At 40.4% G+C, this 21,374-nt stretch overlaps 1 protein-coding gene and 1 pseudogene across 2 annotated transcripts; one reads left to right on the top strand and one right to left on the bottom strand.

Moving 5' to 3' along the window:
- Window positions 1-361: 361 nt before the first annotated feature.
- On the bottom strand, window positions 362-11,017 carry PARP2 (poly(ADP-ribose) polymerase 2). Its single transcript, XM_080680561.1, has 16 exons — window positions 10,861-11,017; window positions 9,329-9,469; window positions 8,969-9,039; window positions 8,167-8,217; window positions 6,008-6,104; window positions 5,512-5,587; window positions 4,821-4,923; window positions 3,843-4,005; window positions 3,446-3,584; window positions 2,595-2,658; window positions 2,379-2,513; window positions 1,978-2,105; window positions 1,721-1,820; window positions 1,090-1,188; window positions 746-870; window positions 362-627 (listed from the first exon to the last, which is right to left on the bottom strand). Exons 1-16 carry the CDS (start codon window positions 10,910-10,912, stop codon window positions 468-470), a joined length of 1,704 nt encoding a protein of 567 aa, XP_080536687.1. The 5' UTR covers window positions 10,913-11,017; the 3' UTR covers window positions 362-467.
- On the top strand, window positions 9,454-10,134 carry LOC308254719 (small ribosomal subunit protein uS10-like; annotated as a pseudogene). The gene has a single exon. The product of its transcript is annotated as a small ribosomal subunit protein uS10-like (transcript).
- Window positions 11,018-21,374: the final 10,357 nt, after the last annotated feature.

The raw sequence follows: 21,374 nt of genomic DNA, 5'->3' as shown, positions 1-21,374 counted from the left end.
AAGAACAGGATCCCACAGGGATATAATGTACAGCATATGGAATATAGTCAATAATATCATAGTAATTTTGTGACAGATGGTTACTAGATTTATTATGGTGATCACTTCATAAAGTATATAAATGTTGACTAACCATGTTGTACACCTGAAACTCATATAATGTTGTATGTATGTCAGCTATACTTTAATTAAAAAATTAAAAAAGAAAGAAAAAGAAAAAAACAACCCCCATGATCCTGAGTAACCTGCAGCTAGCTAGCTGTGAGATACCAAGAATTATACTTTCTGTCCTGGAAATGAAGATACACTAACATCAGAAGAAATATGTGCTTGTAGAAGTAAAGCCCAAAGAAGCCAGTGATAGATTTGTACTATTTTTATTACATAAAATAAGAAAAAGTTCAAAAGTACAACATTGTTTATTTCCTTGCTTGAAGATATCTTATCTGGTTTATTTAATATCAATGTTACCACAGCTGCAGGAAATTAAATTGAACCTTTAGAAGGTATCGCATACGGACCTGGTTGGGGTTATAGACAATAAATTCATTGTAGTTGAGGGTATAACCATCTGGATTCAGAATTCCTGTGTCATGTGCTGGTCCTAAGGGCACTGTACTCCCATTCCTGCCAAATAGAGGAAAGCATGTTAACATTTGCCTCTGGTTCAGAAGTTGAAACAGAGAAAGTAGAGCCCTATCTAGCCAAAAGGAGTTTTCTGGTCCTCCAAGCTCTGAGTACTTACAGAGTGACGAAGCTCGCAGGATTGGGAGCCATCTTGCCCAGTCCTTTGGTGCTGTGTTTGCCCTGAAGTAATCCTTCTGCCTCTGGGTTGGCCTCCAGTAGCTCATTACACTGACCTAGAGCTACCTGCAAAGCAAAAGATCTTTGAACGCCCACCCCCTACCAAGGACTGGATGGCTCTGAAGCCAACAGAAAAGCCCATCAGTACTTTCTTCCCCTATAGCAGAGGAATCGAATGCAATGGAAATTGTACTTGGCTCCCCACTCAAGTTCTCTAGTGGTCAAACTTCTCTTTGGAGAAATAGGGATAATAAACTAGAGATCATAGATGTGTTCTTGCCCTACCTCTGATAGGAGCAGTAATCCAATATCCTTTAGGCGAGAGGCGAAGCAGTAATTGGCACTCTTGGAAGACATGTCAGCAAAGTAGATTCCTTTTCCAAACTGAAATATATAAACAAACACCAACGTCAGCAGTTTAATGTATTGTGTTAAAAGGGAGGCTCACATCACTAACACTGCGTTTCTATAACCTTAAACACAATAGAGACCTTTTCCCATTTCCCCTCACAGTTATGTTCCAGAGAAGCTTAGCATTGGTGAATCTGTGCTTCTGGGGGGAAAGGATGGATATATTTAGGAATTTAAAAAAAGAGGGACATAGTAAAAAGTGAGCTGGGCCCTGGCCTGTGTGGCTCAGTTGGAGTATTGTCTCATACACAAAAGGTGGCGGGTTCAGTTCCCAGTCAGGGCACATATCCAGGTTGTGGGTTTGATCCCCAGTTGGGGCTTGTGTGGGAGGCAACTGATCAATGTCTCTCTCTCCCTTCCTCTCTCTAAAATTTAAAAAAAAAAAAGTGAGCTGGTTCAATGCTTGGAAAGGGCACCACTAATCATAATCTAGGGGGAAAAAGGACTAGGACTGAGAAAATTATTGTATTCTTTTACCTCCTTCTAGAGTTCAGTTTCTACTCACCATGTAACCTGTGATGGGAGCCTCAGGTGGGGCAATCTGAAGCCCATGACTCAGGATTCCTACCCAGTTACTCAGCCTGGAACCATGCCATAGCAGCATCCTAAGGAAAAGCCATTGTTATTGTTGTCTCTGGTGCTCTCCTGCAAACATAGGCTCTAAGCATAAAGCCAACAGCTCTCTGTGCCATCCTTCCCTTAGTTCCATAACTGCACTTCAGGCAAGGGAATATCTCCCCAAACCCAAAGCTGAACTGAGACCTGTTATGAAGGTCCTCTTTGAAGGCTTCTTTCTCACCCTCCTTCTCTACTTCAAAAACATCCAGCAAAGTCATGGTATAGTCACTGTGTGTGGGAGCATGGGTAGATTGAAGGTACTGGGAAATTATCTGTGAAAAAGAATGAAAGAAATGGCCAATGTGGCCTCTATAATAGACCAGACTAAGCTGAGAACTTCAGGGCCTCTGGTATAAATTGACAGACCTTTCTGCTCCCAAATGGTCTCACAAGGCAGTCAGAAAGAGCTCTACCTTCCCAAATTTCTAGTAAAAAGAAGTTCTGTCCTATACAAAAGTTTGCTCTTAACCAGACGTAGCCAGAAAACAGTGGGGTGGGGAAGGGTAGGTTTTAAAGGTATGAACATAAATTAACATTTTTCTTACTTTGAACTCATAACTTTTATGGTCTAAAGGGTGCAAGGCGCAATGTAGTTTTTTATAGTGTTGGTCCAATGGATGTTCTGGGCTTTGCAGCTCGGTCTTTACCAGCTTAATGGCAATTTCAATGTCTCCCAAAGCCTGACAAGATGAGATATAGAATCAATATAGGAAGAACCTGGGATAAGAGATTTAATACTTCCCAATCCACACATCTCTCACCTCTAGTAGTTGTATTTTGTCTGATAGTTCTTTCTCTGTCCGGATTAATGGAGGAGTACGGAGTCTAAGGATAGAGATATAACCCATAATAAGTCTCTGATCTGTGGCACATGACTAAAATAACAGACTAAAGATAGGTCATTTAGAAAAAAGATATAAGAAACTGGGGGGCGGGGAGAGAGAGAGAGAGAGAGAGAGAGAGAGAGAGATCTGTAAAGATATTTTAACTTCCAAATATAGAGAGATATGATGTATATACTCTGAGATATGATGTATATACTCTGAGTAGGATAAAACATATAGATTTTGACATTTGAGACTAGAGTTGAAATTCTTCTTTATGGGATGCTTTTCTAAAAAGAAGATATTAAAAAAAAGAAAAAGAAAACAAAATAAAAAGAAGATATATGGCTATCAATAAGGAATACTTTGGGTGTAGTCCTGTCTAGAAGCAGTAGACCACTCAGGGTTATTTCTAGTTCACAGAGCTCTATAAAGCAATGGAAGGAATAAAATAAGCACAAGAATATAGAATCAACAAAGATAAAGGAATGTATATACCTAATATTTAAGTTCACAGAAATGGTGTGTGGTTATAGTCGCCTTAAAGAACAGGAAATAGGGGGTGATATGCCTGAAGGTGGTTGGATAGTTAAACTCATTCTCGCTTGAGTTGGTAACTTCCACTTGGTCAGAGAATATGGTTGTAATCAGGCCAGAAGACTGCATTCCATACTTGTAAGCTGATTAGTTAGGCTATCTATAAATCATTTTGGCTCTGTATCTATTCAAGATGATCATTTCCTTAGAAATGAAAGACTTCCAAAGTGAAGTAACAGCACAGGCCTTACCCAAAGTCATGTGGGATCCTGGTGTAGAATTCATTGCATGCTTCCACGAGAGCTCGTCCTTGCTGGCCAGCCCGAATACAGTCCTCAATCTTCTTAAGAGACTGGTAACCTGCCTTGATTTGTGCCACTGTCAGCTTCCCTGCAGACCCAGCAAGAGATCAGACTCCATAACTAAAGTCCTGTCCTATCCTGTAAACTACATTTATGCCCTGCCCAACAAATACTCTCACCTTTCAATTTTCAAAATAGACCCTCCTCCCTCCACACAGCCCGTCACCCCAAATCTCTTTTTCTTCATTCATATCAGCAAGTTTTCAATCATGATAGTGATGGAAGATCCCATTAAAGGAACTAGAAAATATGAAGAGAGAATGTAGAATAGAACCTGAAGTCCTACCTAGTGGGGCTTTCTTGGTATCATATTTCATTTCTATCATCATCTCTTCCATGGCCTGGACATTACAGATCAACTTTATCAGTTCTTGTACACGAAGATCTAGCTGTGACTCTGGTTTCAAAGGGGATTTAAGAGATTCCTCCTTTTTTGTTTCCTCTTCATTCTATAGCCAAAATATAAATAATAAAATCTAAAAGGATCTATTTGAAGCACTCTGCAAGGACTGGCTGTACAATATTCCTGGCAGGTGAACATCTGCCTCTGTTTGAACACAGGCCCATACCATTATTACCTAGGCAGAGTACTCAATATGACTTCCACCTTCGAGTCCTACTCTGCCTCCCATAGGTAAACACTCAGAATAAGCCTCAAATAAACACAATATAATATCATTCAGTATGTAAAGACAGCTATTTTGTCTTAAATCTTCTCATCTTAAGACTAAGATTTCTCCAGGACAGCTTTCAACATCCTGGTTCCTGGTTGCACTCCAATTTCTCTACGGGGCGGGGGCGCAAAAGTAGGTTACGGTTATGAATATGTGAAAGTTTATTCTTATATTATTGTTTATTATTGTATTATTTTCCATGCAAACAACTGTAAACCTACTTTTGCCCCACCCTGTAAAACCCGAAGTGAATACAACTTTAAATGTAGTTTTATCCATTTGACTATTAATTACTCCTCTCTTGATTTGTAACATTAAACTTCTGGAAATAGGACCTAAGATTTTATAGCACCTTAGTCAATAATAGAGACTAGAAAAAAGCACATTTACCCTCATTCTATAGTCCCTTGAAGATTACAAAGATGAGTGAAGGTAACTCTTGAGGAACTGTAATCTTTCCTTAGGTAGGAAATAGCAAGACTCAGGATACTTTGGCCCATTCTGATCTAGGACCTGATCTAAGTCATTCTGTTAGACTTCACCCTGGTTAAGAGGAAACAGTTTTCCCCCTAAACATGCAGTCAGTTTACCTGAGTATTGGTGGTATAGTCCATTTGTACCATATCATATTTTCCAGGCACCTTACTAAACTTCTCACGATCCTCCCAATTGTTTTTTGTTTTGTCAAGGAATCTGTAGAGTCCAAGGTGGTGAGAAAAATCTTACAAATAAGGGTCTAAACTTTATTTCCCACAACAGAGCTCTTTTACACATCAACTTTCCATAAATCTGGATTCTAAATTAAAGCCCTGAATAAACAGTAAGGCTCTGGCTATAAAGGGAACAAAAAATAAATAAAAATGGGGAAAACGGACCTTTGCCTCCAGAACACCACACAGCCATTGGAAGTTTAAGACAAAAAGATCCCTATCCAACCCCTTTCTCTGAAGGAAACGTTTCTAGAGACTCCAGAAAAGTTCTTCATCCATCCATAGGAAAAGTATTTTTTAAAACTCTAGCTATATATTCTCATACCACTTTTCCCAAATTTCCTAAATTGTTGATCATGTGCTAAATTATATTAGATCTTCTATTTTTAGTCAATTTCAAGGGTCCAGGTGATGTAATCACTAACTAAGGATGCAGTTTGGTGTTCTAGTCACAGCGTGTTATAGTGGAAAGACATTAACATTTAGGCCAAATCACATTTATAAAATTCTTAAAGAAGATACATCCAAGAAGAAGAAGGGTATATTTTTACACTCATTTTTTAGTACTCACTTCTTCTGAAAGATTTCCTTGGCCTTGTTGAGGTCCCCTGAACAAGCCACCAAGCTGTGCTGCCCCATTTTCCCAACTGCAAAGTAAATGCCACATATAAGATTGGTAACCTAACCCAAGAAGAGTTCTCTAATACCGGTAGTAACAAGCCAGTTCTTTAGGGTCTGGTTAGCTTCTAACAAATGGATAGGAGAAAGTGAAAGGGCTTAGGGAATATATCTTGTTGCTATTAGTTACCTCCTACTAACTGCCATAGTTCATGAGCAGCACTATGAGAGTTCTGTCTCTCAACAGGCTGCTCGTAGTTTTTCCAATGAGAACTTCCTACTGAAAATGCCTGCCACTGCCCAATTACAGAAAGCATAATCTGATTCCTAAGCCTCACCCCAAGTTACAGAGCCTCCCTCCCACCAATTTAAGCTTAGAGGATCCTGGCCACTCACTAAGTTGCTTCTGGCTTTCTAAATGACAACTCAGAAAATGCATAAGGCATTACCTCGGCCCCATCTCATCCAAACACTGAAGTTCCTCTGAGTATCATCTTCTAACAGCTGAATCAGATAGTACTTGTTGTTGTTGAACTGGAGATTGGTCTATGATGAGTAAGACAAATAGAAACATAAAATAACAGGCTTGCAAATAGAAGAAGCATAAACCAATGACTCTTCCTTGGACAGAGGTGCCAGTAATTGCCATAAGGAAAAGAATAGCATGGGGCAAGGCAATTAGATTCCTGTAAGAGGGAAGATTTAAGGAAGGATTAGATTCTACATTAAACTTTGAATTTCTAGGAATTAAAAAATGGATCCTGCAAGCTTCCTCAAACTTTCTACCCAATCTCAAATGTGTTTTCCAGCTCCCAATCCATTCTCAATAATTATTTTTCAAATGAATACAATTTTGATGCCTCAAAGATCTGTAACTATTATGCTTATTTGTTTAGACAATTTACTGTTTAATAGCTTTAATTAAGGTTTGTTTTGTCAACTGCAGCGATTTGAGAATGAGCTGAGAGCAGGACAATGTTAGGAAGGGATAGAGGACAGGCAGAAACCACTGCCACATCAGTCCCTGGTATGACTTGGAGACGTTCAGAGAGAATGTGACTAGAATCTTAAAAGAGGTATATGGTAAGTAACTTACTCAGAGAGGGAGTAGTCCATGATAAGGCATAGTAGTTTGTGCGATAAGGTTGAGTCCTGGTTATCCAGGCACTCTTCTTTGTTAAGTGTCTGCCCCTTCCTACCTTATACCTATTCACACTTTAAAGTCATAGGATGTTAGAACAAAAAGGAGCCATAAGATCTTTTCTATCTGCTCATATTTCATGAAAAAGAAGTAGTAACAAAGGACTACTAGGTAGCCGTTAAAATTATATATGATGGGTGTATAAGTTCAAATATGAAGATACATAATTAGGATATATATTTTAACCAGGCAAATGTATTATCTATTCAAAACAACAAAAATAAATGAAGAGGAAAAGGTTAATAAAAAAAATAATAAATTTAACATAAAAATGTAAACTTCAATAAGGGCAAAAAGTATACCAGAAAGAAAATCAAAAGGCAAATGACAAATTTGGAAAACATATTGGCAATTTATATTACAGACCAGTGATTTTCAAATGATGTGTCCCCCAAAATTTTTAAAACATGCAATACTTGACTATTCAGTCAGGGGCACTGACTTCTTTTCCCTTTGATTGCCAAATAAAACTATGACAACAGCCAACACAATAGCTGTCCAATGTGAATGAATGAAATCAATACCTATTTCTTTTGTCAGGTGGACAAAAATATATTTTTTGGCGTGCCACTGAATTTTAGTAATTAGTTTATGTGCTAGCACAGTGGTTGGCAAACCACGGCTCGCAAGCCACATGTGGCTCTTTGGCCCCTTGAGTGTGGCTCTTCCACAAAATACCACGTGCGGGCATGCACATACAGTGCGATTGAAACTTCGTGGCCCATGTGCAGAAGTCGGTTTTCGGCCTGGGTGAGTCTATTTTGAAGAAGTGGCATTAGAACACTCAAGGGGCCAAAGAGCTGCATGTGGCTCACGAGCCGCGGTTTGCTGACCACTGTGCTAGGAGGTTAAAGAGGTTGAAAATTGCTTTTATAGTTGAAACACTATTCTCATATTATATAAAGTTCCTTGTAGCCAGTAAGAAAAAGACCAACAACCTGTAGGGAAATGTACAAAATGATATGAATAGAGAGTTCATAGGTTCAATAAAAGACAAGAAATCTGCAAAAAAATCTGCTTGCCCTAGCTGGTTTGGCTCAGTGGATAGAGCGTTGGCCTGTGGGCTGAAGGGTCCCAGGTTTGATTCTGGCCATGGGCGCATGCCGGGGTGGTGGGCTCGGTCCCCAGTGGGGGGCGTGCAGGAGACAGCCGGTCAATTATTGTCTCTCATCATTGATGTTTCTATTTCTTTCTCCCTCTCCCATCTTCTCTGAAATCAATAAAAATATATATTTTTTAAAAATCTGCTTCTTATTGAGGACTCTGCTATCAGGTAGACTTTATCCTACTTTAAAGAGCATGTGCCTAACATAAGGGACTCCAGAATTAACGATCTGGGCATTGGAACACTGTCATCAATAACTGTCAAGAAGAAATTCCCATAAATAGAATGACTTCTCTCCTTACCTGATTTAACATGACATCATACACATCATTCCCTTCACAGTAGATATGGGCCTAGAGAGAAAAGAAAAAACTGACATTTGTATGGTCTTGATGAGAACCTAAGTGAGGCATAAGGCATAAAAGGTCATTCTCCAGCATTACTAACATCCATCTTCCAGGGAAAGAAATGCAAAAGTATCTTCTTTCACACATAAGCTGTCATTCCTTTAATAAAAACCGGGGTGGCTCAGTGGCTGAGCATCGACCCATGAACCAAGAGGTCACTTAATCAATTCCCGGTCAGGGCACATGCCCGGGGTTGCATGCTCCATCCCCGTAGATCCCTGGTAGGGGGTATGAAGGAGGCAGTTGATAGGTGTTTCTCTCTCTCTCTACCCCTCTCCCTCCCCGTCTCTAAAATCAATAAAAACATACTTTAAAAACAAACAAACATGGTGCCTTTCTATAATTACATAAATACAATACAAATGATTCTCAGTTAAAGAAAACCTATTCTCAGTAATTCATGCCATACCAGGGCATAGTTTCTCATTTTTCCCTTGATAATGATACAATTTTCTAACTGAAAAAGAGAATGATGTATGGAAAGCTGATGACAGGCCCATAAGTTAACCAGGTTGAAAACACCCTGATTATTAATCCTTAACACCACCGTTCCCATCATTTAGCCTCGCAGAAAATGAATCACTAGTAATATTTTAGTGAGGATTCGTGAAATAAATACTACCAATGTTCCAGTGAGAATCCCAATAACAATAGAACACTGCTCTCTGAGAAATCAATGGGTTGAGGAGTCTCTCACCTTCCCCACCTTTGGGGTGCACTCTGGGTCCACGGGAGCTTTGCCCTTTAACAGCAAGGTCTTCACAGACTCTGAGGAAAGACAGGCATGTACTATGTCTACTTGTATGGGAATCAAACTGGTTAGAAAGAAACTTTTCATAATTAACTTTGTCCTTCCCAAGCAATCTTGATCTGCCCAAGCCTCAATCTGTTTCAAATCATGAAACTGAAGGTTCTAAGAAATAGTAAACCCAAAAGATAGAAAGTTATTGTGCCTTGGAGAAACGAGAGTTGACAGAACAGAATATCCTCCACGTGTCCCCCTCCCAGAGACCTCTTGCTGGCCCATGTCCTCCCTGGCCTACCACACTAGGCTGACCTTGCTTGTCTTCCGTTCTGTCCTCATCAGCTTTTCCTCCAGGCACAGGCTCTTTTTTCACCTCCTGCCTCTGGCATCTTCGAGTTTTCTTGGCAGGAGGAGAGTCCTCTGTATTGTCGGTTTCATTTGCTGTTTTAGAAACTAAGGGCAAGAATGGGCAGACAGAGAAGCAAAACAAAGAATGAATGTACACTGAATATAATCCTACTTTGAAAAAGCACCGCCTTTTTAAGGAAATGGTTTAGGATGGTTTTGTAAGGTTACAAAGAAATAATCACAGCTGTTGATAACAGTCTGAGTAATCGCTTCCGAAATTGCTATTCTGGCCAAATAAAAAAGTAAAATAAAAGGCTCTTTGCAGCTGCAGCAGAGCTCCATCCTGCCCACCCCTGCTCCTTACTCACCACTATTCGCTGGAACAAGTCAGTCAGGAAACCCCACCACAGCCATGGCTTTTAAAGATTCCAGAAAGGCACCCATGGAACCAGAGGCGGCTGTGCTTCACCGGATTAGAATTACTCTAACGAGCTCCAAGGTAACGTCTTTGGAGAAGGTGTGTGCTGACTTGATCAGAAGTGCAAAGGAAAAGAATCCCAAAGTGAAAGGACCAGTTGAGATGCCTACCAAAACTCTTGAGAATCACAAGAAAAATTCCGTGTGGGAGGGTTCTAAGATTTGGGATGGTTTCAGGTGAGGATCCACAGGGGACTCATAGACTGGCACAGCCCTTCTGAGATTGTTGAGCAGATTACTGCCATCAGTATTGAGCCAGGAGTCAAGGTTGAGTCACCACTGCCGATGCTTAAATCAACCTTTTTAATAATTGACTAGCAGTTGTTAAAAAATAAAAAAATAAAGTAAAAGGGAGCCATGGGACTCTTGTGAGTTCATAGGCTGAGGCATGCGTCTCACGGCTTGCTTATCGGTTGTTTACTTGTTACCCCCAATACCGATCATTAAAATACCTGTGGTGGAATGAGATAGCGTTTAGTAAAGCGCTTTGGAGCCTGTGTGGAGCTGAGCCCAGCTCTGTCTCTTAGCTGTGGAACCTTGCAGAAGTTATCTCATCAGTTGCCCCAAGTGCAAAATCCACAGGAAGACAATAATACCGAATCTGCTGGACGGGACTATGCATTTAAGAATATGTAACACAGAGAATAAAGATCTCATCAATTCTGAGACTTGCATCTTACCATGGATGACATATAAACCATGAATCATGTTTTAACTGGAAGCGTTTTTCCGTTCTTACTGTTACATAAAGTAATAATACATCTTACAATTAAATTTGTTTTGATTGGATGACATGATTAGACAGATATCCAATAGAGCTGGCACTTTGTTAGGTCCACAATTCTATAATAAAAAAAGCTCTGAAAACCGAAATCCTGTAAGTTTATTACCAAAACTAGTTTGGCAGGCAAGTGCGCGACAGGGGGCGATGAAAGGGGGAGGGGCTAGAGTAGGAGGCGCCGTTCCGTTCCCGACTTCCCGTCCCCCAGCATTCCGCCCCCCAGCAATGATCTCCGAACCTGACGCCCGACTGCCGCCGCTGGTCCCCCTCAGTCGCCGCCGCGCCGCCATGGAGCCTGACTATTGACGTCGTCTGCCCTCTCCCAGGATTCGCTCGGTTGGAGTCAAAAGGCGGGAACACACAGCACGAGCGCGCGTCCAGAAGAGAAGTTGCTCTCAGGCACAGGGGAGGCACGCCCATCTATATTTGCATGTCGCTATGTGTTGTGGGAAGTCACCCTAACCTATAAAGGACTATAGATACGGGGGCCTTATATACACTCCGTGTGAGCCTCCCTTCCCCAGGGCGGAGGGAAGCTCATTGGTGGGGCTACAAGCTGAGTGCACCTCGTCACTCTACCCCATGTCCCCTGGGAAGGTCTGAGACTAGGGCCAACTGCGGCCCTAACAGGGCCCTCCCTGAGCTGCGGGGAGGTGAGTTCCCAGAGAACGGGTCTCCGCGCGAGGACAGACTGGGCAGGAGATGCCACGGACCCCGCCCTCGGGCGGGGCCTGGCGGATGCCTCCTCAAGCGGAGCTTGGAACAGACTCACGGCCAGCCAAGTGAGTTCAATGGCTGAGGTGAGGCACTCCGCAAGGGGGCCTCATAACCCAATTCAGACTACTCTCCCCCCGTCCTCTTTTGCATCACAGAGTGCTTAGTTGGAAGCTTGGGAAATGTTGCGTTTTGTGCTTTATTTTGCATGCATAATTTCATTTAATCTTCATGAGGATAACAGCTAGAGTATTTAATGCTTACTGTATTAATTCTCACAACACCCCTATAGCGTAGGTATTATTATCCTCACTTTACATCTGTGAAAATCGATCTTTAGAAAAATTTCAGTGACTTACAGTGTATTTGTTTGCTAGGGCTGTCATAAATAAGTGGGTGGCTCAAACAACAGAAATATGCCATCTCACTTATCTTTACCTAAGGGCTAGAAAGAAATCCAAGATAAAGGTGTCGGCAGAGTTGATTTTTTTTTCAAGAGCTCTTTCCTTGGATGGTAGATGGCTTTCTTCTTCCTGTATTTTCCCATGCATGGTCTTCCCTTTGTGTGTGTCTGTGTCCTAGTCTCCTCTTTTTGTAAGGACACTAGTGATATTGGATTAGGGCCTACTTACATGACCTATTGCACTTTAATTACTTCTTTAAAGTCATTGCCTCCAAACACAGTTACATTCTGAGGTACTGGGGGTTAAAACTTCAACATATGCAGTGGGGGGTGGGGCACAATTCAGGCCATAACAAAGTGATTGATAATTTTCTTAGGTTTTATTTAGACAGTGCAAGAAAACAGAGGAAAATAACATATTTGACTATTCTTAATAAAGAAAATGAAAGAATTTGAGACAAAGCCCAAAGGAAAGCTGCAGAGTGTTTAAAAGTTGAATTAAAAGTGCTTAACATATAAAGAGCTGTCTCAAAGTTATAAGAAAAAGCAAAACCTCTGTAGATAAGTGGACAAAAGATATGAATAAACAATTTGCATTATGATAAGCAAGCACATGGAAAAATATTCAGACTCACATGGCATAAAAATGCAAATGCATATTCCACAGAACAACTGACCTACTCTCTCAATAAGTTATTGTTATAAGAAAAAAAATAATAAGGTTGGCACTTTTTTAGATTAAAAGAGACTTTTGGGGCATAGCAACCAAATGCAGCATTTGATATTTGGGTGCTGGTTTAAACAAGCCAGCAATAAAAGACCTATGAGGATATGTAGGTATGGACTGAGTATTAGATGACTTTAGGGAATTATTTATTAGATGTGATAATGGTATTGTAGTTAAGATTTAAAAATGCATGTGTGGCTCTGTGGTTGAGCATCCACCCATGAACCAGGAGGTCATGGTTCGATTCCCGTTGGGGCACAGGCCTGGGTTGCGGGCTGATCCCCAGTGGAGGGTGTGCGGGAGGCAGCTGAGATCAATTATTCTCTCTCATCATTGATGTTTCTATCTCTCCCTCTCCCTTCCTCTCTCTGAAATTAATAAAAACATATATATATATATATATATATATATATATATATATATATTTATTTTTTTTTAAAAAGCATGCTATAGTATTTAGGGATAAAATGTCATTATATATGGAATTACTTCAGTCAAAATGATCAAATATGGCAAAGTATAAATAATTGTTAGATTTAGGTAATAGGCATATAGATATTCATTATATTCTTTTTCCTGTTTTTCTGTATGCTTATAATAGTCATAATAAATTTTAAAAAATTAACAAAAATGATAAATTAATCAAAATAAGTATAACTAAAGAGAAGAATTAACTGTGCCAATCAAGACTTCATATCCTAAATAAGTGAACATTTTAAGTTGTATCACTGATTTTGATGTAGTATTCCTAAGATTTATTTAAATTTCTCTTTTATCTGTACTCTAGAACAACATATTAAAATGACAGGAAAATTGATTATTAAGCTAAAATACAGGTACATTATTACTGGGAAAGTGTTCACATTTCAAAAAGTAAAACCAATGGTAAGTGGGAATTTATGAAGCCAAGATTAAACAAGTAGGTCTTTAAAATAGGGAGTCTTCCTAATGACCAGTTGTTTGGCTTTGTATCATATCTGACGAAGCAACTAGCACCCATGTCTTGTTAAAGAATCATTTAGTTCATACATAAGATCATGCAACTTCAGGCAGCTGGAGCAATCTATAAATAGATGAGTTATTTTTTTTTATTTGGGTCCCCAAAAGGTATAAAAATATTTTCTATTAAAATTTCTGAAATCCGGTCACTGCCTCTCCATCAGAGAGGATGGCGTCCCACCTGGCTCCCAGCTTTGTTTCTATCTTTCTATCTGGTCTCTTTCTTTCTTTTATTTCTTAATCCCCAGCTCCTCCACTCAGGAACCGGACCTGTTCCTTTTCCGTGCTGGACGCGGAAAAGAGAGAACACCTCTACATTTGGCGCCCCGGAACAGGGACTGAGTACGGAGGCAAGAAGCGAGGGGGTCACTCCTAGAAGTGTGCGCACCACAGATTAAAGGAATAAGAAGGAGCAGCACATCCAATTTGGGTGCCAGAGCGTTACGTGTGTCACCACAATGGACCCAGACAAGCTCCTGTGTCCCTTCACTCAAAAGGACTAAGTACTGCCCCCATGACAGCAAAGCAGAAGAAGAAAACTGAAAGCTACGCAAGGGACTGAGGTGCCAATATAGGGTCATCTGAAGAAGTTAACGACTGAAGTGCAACAGATTGTGGAAAAGCAAGAAGTTGAAGCTACTTCTTCAACCATGTTCCTGCTTATGCTAGCATGTTAGCTGCCAGTCTTCTGCAAAGCCTTGCGGAGCCAAAGTCCAAGGACTCTGAGTGAATATACACCAGCAGCAAGAGACTTTCTTTCATTTAATAGCAAAAAATGTTAACATGTCTGTAGTTTTGATTTCTCTCATATTGTTGTTTTGCTTTAGCATTGTTTTGTTATTATTTTATAGCCAGACTTTTGCTCTTGACGTTCAAGTTTTGCAATTGATAACATGTATGTAGTTTAGTTTTTGCATTGGCATTGTTTGTAATTGTTTTAAAAAAAATTTCTGAAATCCTATAATACATAAAATAAAGTTAGGAAAAATAGCAGGAGCAGAAGGAACATGAGGAAGAGAGGAGGTAGAAGAAAAGGGAAAAAGAAGAAATAAAAATTTAAACAAAAGTATTTTGTTGACATGAGTAACATCCAAACCTGTAGAAAAATGTTATGCGTTTACTGGAGGTAAACTGATGACATATGCCAGGGAGCAAGATCTCAGATTCTCTGAAGAATGGCAGTTTTGCAGCTTATTTTATACATTTGAATAAGACATAGAGAAGGTACATGAAATCTACTGGTGGTAGATTAAGGGGATGGGAGGAAGCATAACAGGACTGGATAAAAGGCAAAATGGAGAAACATCTTTTACATTGGTGGGTACAGGATAGTTAATTAACATTCGCAGCACATAGAGATAGTATGCAGGGAACAAGATAACAGTGTGGAGTTCTGTGGTCCTCTGCTCTGGTGGCCTTGAGTCTGATGCCTGTGGTTGTGACTTTGACGGGTAGGAAAAGAAAAGTACTGTGACATTGCAAAGGTTTGTTATCCTAGATTAAGAACCATGGACAGAGCTCACTTAAGGTAAAGAGTGCCCTTTGCTCAGGAGGCTATAGGCCTAGGATGACTACCTGTCATGACCTGCCCAGTTAGGAACTTGATCAGACCACCTGTGTGGTTACTTTTGGTCACTGAGCTTGTCAGGCCTGCCTTGTGGTCCCATGAGCTTGTCAGGATTATTGTATAGCCCCTTTTTCATTCACAATTTGTGGAGTGTACATGTGAGTTTTACTGCTTAGCCTTGTAATTAGTATATTTCTGTTTTTTAAGGAGCTTAAATCATTAGAAAAAAATCCACTATTTTAAATTTGTAATTGTAATTAAGTATTTAAGGTTTTTGAGTGTTTGTAATTTATAAAGCACATTAAAACAAGATACCATTTCCATGGATTTACCAGCACTGCTCATATTGCAGTGGCATCATAAATTTGTTCAACTTTTGGAAAGCAAAATAGTAGCCAGGTTTTAGGAGATCCCCAGTCTCTGATGAATGGGGAAGAAAGAAAAGAAATATCAGCACAGATACTGATGGGATAAGATGGGAAGGGGGAGGAATTATAGGTTCAGAGAAGAAAGAAGGAGTTAGCCAAAAAGCCTGGTGAAGGATTGTGATTAAAGCAAAGGGGCCTAAAATTGGTCCCAGGAATCTCAAGGTCAGGGATTATATGCAATGAGATGAGCCCCAAGGAAGAATGGAAGTGGAAAAGAGATGAACAGATATATAAGTGCAGGACCAGCAGAGATGAAGAGTAGCTGTCATAGGAGGTGATTAGAGTGAGAATGAAAGGGGTTTCTGAAATGGTGTTTTGAGGTGGGGAGTTTTGCTTTCTTTTGCTTTTGTTTTGTTTTTCTTTATAATGGCACCATCAAGAATTGGGGATAATGGGCTAAATCTGTGATACTCTATAATCGTTATATCATTTGGCAACTATAGATATGTAATCAAAATGATTTCTTCCACAAATTCAGGATTGTGTGGAGGGTGGGGAGATTGTTTTCCAACACCTTACTAAGAACACACTTCTCTATTCCCCTGAATTGTCTAGGAATATTTAGGCCTATGGACTCCCAAATACATTCCAAAACACAGAGTCTGTTTCACTCACTGTCACGTGGTGTGGTTGCATTGGCTTATGGTGCTGGAATGATCATCTTGTTCAAGTAGAATGTATAGGTCAGCAAGGTTTTCTGGGGGCAGATGATCCTACTTGTTTAGTGCTAAGCACAGCCCAAAATGTCCCACTTAGAGCCACTCAAGGCTCCACATTTTTAATACCTTCTCTAGGTTTGTAGAGTCAGCTAATTTCAGCATTTGCAACCCAGTCTTTCTTCTTTCCCTCTCCAGGAATCCACTTTAGCGATTGGGCAGCTTTCCTTTTCAATCCTTAAAACACATAGGGTCTGTTAATCTCTGTCTATATATGTTATCTTGGTATTTTAAAGCTCTTAACTAAAGTAGTTTTCCCACAGTGATTTCAGAGAGCCCTATAATCATCCTTCTGGAATTCCAAATCGATCCCCTGCACCTTTCATTGGAGAAGAAAATTTGCAAAGTAACCTTGCTAGTGCTAAAGTAGAATAGCATGGGTAAGTGTAGGTTTATAACCATATGAAATTTACAGCAAAAATTGATTTCCATTGCTTTAGTTGTATCCAGAAAAAATTGTATGATGTATAGACAAATAGAACAGTATAAGTAAATTCATGCAAGCATTTACTTACTTTTGCATCTCCTCTAGTCACAAGAATGGGTAATGAGCAAGGAAGGAAGAAGGATATGAATTGAGCATGTACTATAGATTAGTCATCATGCTAGACTCTTTCATATATATGTATATATGTTAGGGAAATAGTGTAAACAAAAATCTGGAGATACCTTTTTAAAGAAATTTAGAGAATATATTCAGGTAACAATATGCAAAATGGGACATGTTGTCAGTCTTCAGTATGAACCAAGCATATGTTCAAAATGGAGGGGATAGGGCATGGTTTACAAAGGCAAAAATTGGAAGGAACTGTTGATCAAAGAAATGGGTTGCTAGGGAAATAAGACCATAAATTTACATCGTTTGTTTTCTGATTGGTGGGGGCAACTGGACTTTCAATGGTTGGGTGACTCTGATCAAGCTGGTGGGTTTGGGGTTGTGAGGTGAGAACAATGGGTAATATATAATTAAGCATTTATCAAGTCCTAGTTTCAGCCAGGCCTGTAGAATAAATAGGCTGTCTTTGCCCTAACCGGTTTGGCTCAGTGGATAGTGTTGGCCTGTGGACTCAAGGGTCCCAGGTTCGATTCCGGTCAAGGGCATGTACCTTGGTTGCGGGCACATATCCAGTAGGGAGTGTGCAGGAGGCAGCTGATCGATGTTTCTCTCTCATTGATGTTTCTAACTCTCTATCCCTCTCCCTTCCTCTCTCTGTAAAAAAATCAATAAAATATATTTAAAAAAAATAAACAGGCTGTCTTTGATCACACAATTATAGTACAGAGAGTATTATTAACGAACAGTACAATCATCATAGGAGGCTCTGCAGACAGTTCCGGAGCCCAAAAGGACAAAGTTATGCTCTGCAAGCAACTTCAGAGCTCAAGCTGCAAAAATCCAAATTTTGGTCCGCAATTTATGATACTGGTATTAAAGCTCTTACAAGTCCTCAATAGGTATTACTGGCACCATGCTACAGAGGAGAAAATGGAGTCTCAGAGATTTTAAGAAATTTATTCCAGATTGTGCAGCTAGAAAGTATCCTGGAATTATCTGTGTGTAGCACCTTGAAATAGAGGTTTTCATTTGCTGCTATAAGGTAGAAAAAAGTTTTCCTCATCCCCTTTAGGGTCCCTGGCTAGGCTTAAAAATGAAACTGACAAACAGATTAACAGGAGAAAAGCATACGAATTTTTACATGGACATGGGAGACTTCACAAGAGAATGAAGATCCAAAGAAGTGTCTAGCTAGATACAGGGGTGGGCAAACTTTTTGACTCGAGGGCCACAATGGGTTCTTAAACTGGACCGGAGGGCTGGAACAAAAGCATGGATGGAGTGTTTGTGTGAATTAATATAAATTCAAAGTAAAGGAGCGGAGGGGAGAGCAAGAGAACCCTCCGCTCTTTCAGCTCCGCGGGCCGGATAGAACAGCTGAACGGGCCGGATCCGGCCTGCGGGCCGTAGTTTGCACACGGCTGGAGAACATGAACCTTTTATACCTTCTAGACAATGATAAGTTTGTAAAGAATTGACAAGTCAGCCCGTGCCAATTTGGCTCAGTGGATAGAGTATAGGCCTGCAGACCAAAGGGTCTAGGGTTTGATTCAGGTCAAGGGCATGTACCTTGGTTGCAGGCTCCACCCTGCCCAGGCTCTGGCCAGGGCTTGTGCAGGAGGCAACCAATCGATGTGTTTCTCTCACATCTATGTTTCTCTCTGTCTTTCCCTCTCTCTTCCACTCTCTAAAATCAATGGAAAAATAGCCTAGCAGGAGGATTTAAAAGAATAATAATTTAAAAAAAAAGAATTGACAAGTCTAAGGTGTAGGAACTAGGGGTAGTAAATGATGAAAAAGTAACTAGAAAGGAAAGGGTTAGTTTAGCAAGGTTTGCTTATACAGCTAAATTTTATTTCAAAGCCTAGGCCTTTAACCACCCATGTTTTAACTACTAAGCCTATTAACTTAAATGTTACCCTGAAGGTAAGTTCTAAGGTGAATAGACTTAGACTGTTTTTAATGAAACCATGCATAAATTAACCATGTTGACGTCACAAAGGATAGGAAATTATCCTAAGTAGGGATGGGGAATGTCTGGCCTCTGAGTCGCATAAGGCCCCCTGAAGTCATTTGGTCTGCCCTGCCAAAGCATTAGGGGTGAGTTAATGAAATGTTTGACCAAATATAGCAGGTTAATTTTAAAATATATATATTTTATTGATTTTTTACAGAGAGGAAGGGAGAGGGACAGAGAGCCAGAAACATCGATGAGAGACAGCTGCCTCCTGCACACCTCTGACTGGGGATGTGCCTGCAACCAAGGTACATGCCCCTGACCGGAACCAAACTCCGGGACCCTTCAGTCCGCAGGCCGACGCTCTATCCACTGAGCCAAACCGGTTAGGGCAGCAGGTTAATTTTTAAGTTGGTAATTTTGTATGGCCGACAAATGATGCTATAAATATCCAAGTGGTCCTTGGCAGAAAAAAGGTTCCCCAACCTTGATTCTAAAGGAATGAAAATTGATTGCAGTAGGCCAGGGGTCCTCAAACTACAGCCTGCGGGCCACATGCGGTCCGCCGAGGACATTTATCTGGCCCGCCGGGTGCCGCTGCCTGTCCTGCTTAGCAGCTCACTCGTCCTGTGCCCACAGTGCGCATAGGACTTTGTTCATAGTTGTGTTTTTTTTGTTTTTTTTTTTTTTTAACTATAGTCCGGCCCTCCAACCTTTAGAGGGACAGTGAACTGGCCCCCTGTTTAAAAAGTTTGAGGACCCCTGCAGTAGGCCCATCTAAACAAGAATATTTATAAATAGCCTGAATTAGCCCATGTTTGCCTGTGCTACCTACATTAACTCAAAAGGAAACTTGGTTTAAAAAGGTCACCCTAAAATAATTAAGGTAGCATTATTGGTTCATTAAGAGATAAGTTGGTGCCGAAACCAGTTTGGCTCAGTGGATAGAGCGTCGGCCTGCGGACTGAAGAGTCCCGGGTTCGATTCCGGTCAAGGGCATGTACCTTGGTTGTGGGCACATCCCCGGTGGGAGGTGTGCAGGAGGCAGCTGATCGATGTTTCTCTCTCATCGATGTTTCTAGCTCTCTATCCCTCTCCCTTCCTCTCTGTGAAATATCAATAAAATATATTTAAAAAAAAAAAAGAGATAAGTTGGTGAAGGAGGCGTTTGTGTTATTTTAGTACCTTTTAAAGTAGAAGAGGAGGGCATCTACCTTTAATTCATTAGCCAATCAGGTTCTGAGGCCCCTTCTTAAAGCCACTTCCTGTCTCTCCACTTTCTCTCTCTCCTGTTGGTGATAGACTGGTAAGTGTGCTCTTAATTTTGTCCCCTAATTGTTTTGAATATCTCTTCCATTTGGGCCATGTTTCCTGGTGGCAGGCCTTTATTTCAAGACAGAATTGGAGTGTGTGTGTGTGAGGCATAAAGCGATTCAGTTGGGCTGGTGGAGATGGGAGGAAGGCAGTGAAATGCTCTGCCTGGCTTGTTTCCACGTGGGCTTCTGTAGTCCTGGGTCTGTCTTCCTTCCCGAGACTGGTGACCTAGGAACAATAGACTCGGCTTTATGCACACAGTGCATGTGTTCCTGGAACACACTTGGATTCATTTTACTTGAAGAAAAAGATGTTGCTATTAGCCTAGTGCTGGTTTGAATGTTATCTCCCTGGCTGAGAGGGTAGATCTTAGGAGTAGTTCAGACCAGTACATTTTAATTCTTCTGTGTCTGCAGGGCCCAGGTCCCTTCTGGGTTTGTGGGAACTGCCGTGGATGTTGTCTTTGCCCAGAGCCTTCCAGTTTTCTTAGTGAGACTAAGCAGCAAACTCTGAAGTCAGATGATTTCAGTGAGCTCCAAAAGAGGTCCCAATTTCAATGTCCTCACTGTGGGGAGGGTGCCCTAAAAAGCTTAGGATATACTAAAAAAGATCAGGGGCCTAGCTTGATGTAAGCCTAAATCAAATTCGTGCCACACTTTACCATTCCAGTGACCTTTGTGAGTCACTGAGGATCAGCTTTTATTTTATTTTATTTTATTTTATTTTTTAAAATTGATTTTAGAGAGGAAAGGAGAGAGACTACAGTTGCTGTTGCACTCATTGGTTGATTCTTGTATGTGCCCTGTCTAGGGATCGAACCCACAACCTTAACATATCTAGCTGACACTATGTAACCAACTGAACTACTCAGTCTGAGGCTCAGCTTTTGAGGATCAAAATATATGAAGGCCAGGCATTAGTTGGTGTATAATAAATGTTAGGTAACTTTTAAAAGTAAGCAATACATTTTTTTTTAGTGTATCTTTTTCTCATAAAATGTTTTGCCTAGTGTCTTTGAGTATAATTTCACCTGATTCCCATTTTTCTCTTTAATATACATTAGTTTGAATAAAATGTATGTGTTTGTTATCCTTACAGGCAAAAGGTGTAAGAAAGACACATGTATGGAATTTTAATAATTCTCGAGCATTGTTAATGTTATTTTTTGAATAGGTAATACACTCAAATGGTTTGAAATTCAAAAGGATCAAAGTATATACAATGCAGTCCTAAGCCAGTTTATTCCCCTCCCCAATAACAGTATTAACAGTTTCTTGTGTATTCTTCCTGAGATATTTGATGCAGATATAAGCAGATATATGTACTTTCCCTCCCCTCTTCTATATGCACACACCACCATGTACCTTACTT

This window comes from Plecotus auritus, assembly GCF_963455305.1.
Source record: "Plecotus auritus genome assembly, chromosome: 1".
Lineage (NCBI taxonomy): Eukaryota > Metazoa > Chordata > Mammalia > Chiroptera > Vespertilionidae > Plecotus > Plecotus auritus.
Note: the sequence above shows the minus strand (reverse complement) of the source record. Positions and strands in the feature narration are given on the sequence as shown.

Bases quoted from the DNA above. Each gene is read 5' to 3' on its own strand.
- PARP2 (XM_080680561.1), bottom strand. From the start codon at position 10,912: ATGGCGGCGCGGCGGCGACTGAGGGGGACCAGCGGCGGCAGTCGGGCG. The intron at 2,659-3,445 runs GTAAGGCCTGTG...CTCTATCCTTAG, and splicing joins AGGATCCCACATGACTTTGG to ACTCCGTACTCCTCCATTAA. The intron at 871-1,089 runs GTAGGGCAAGAA...TTTGCTTTGCAG, and splicing joins GATTACTGCTCCTATCAGAG to GTAGCTCTAGGTCAGTGTAA.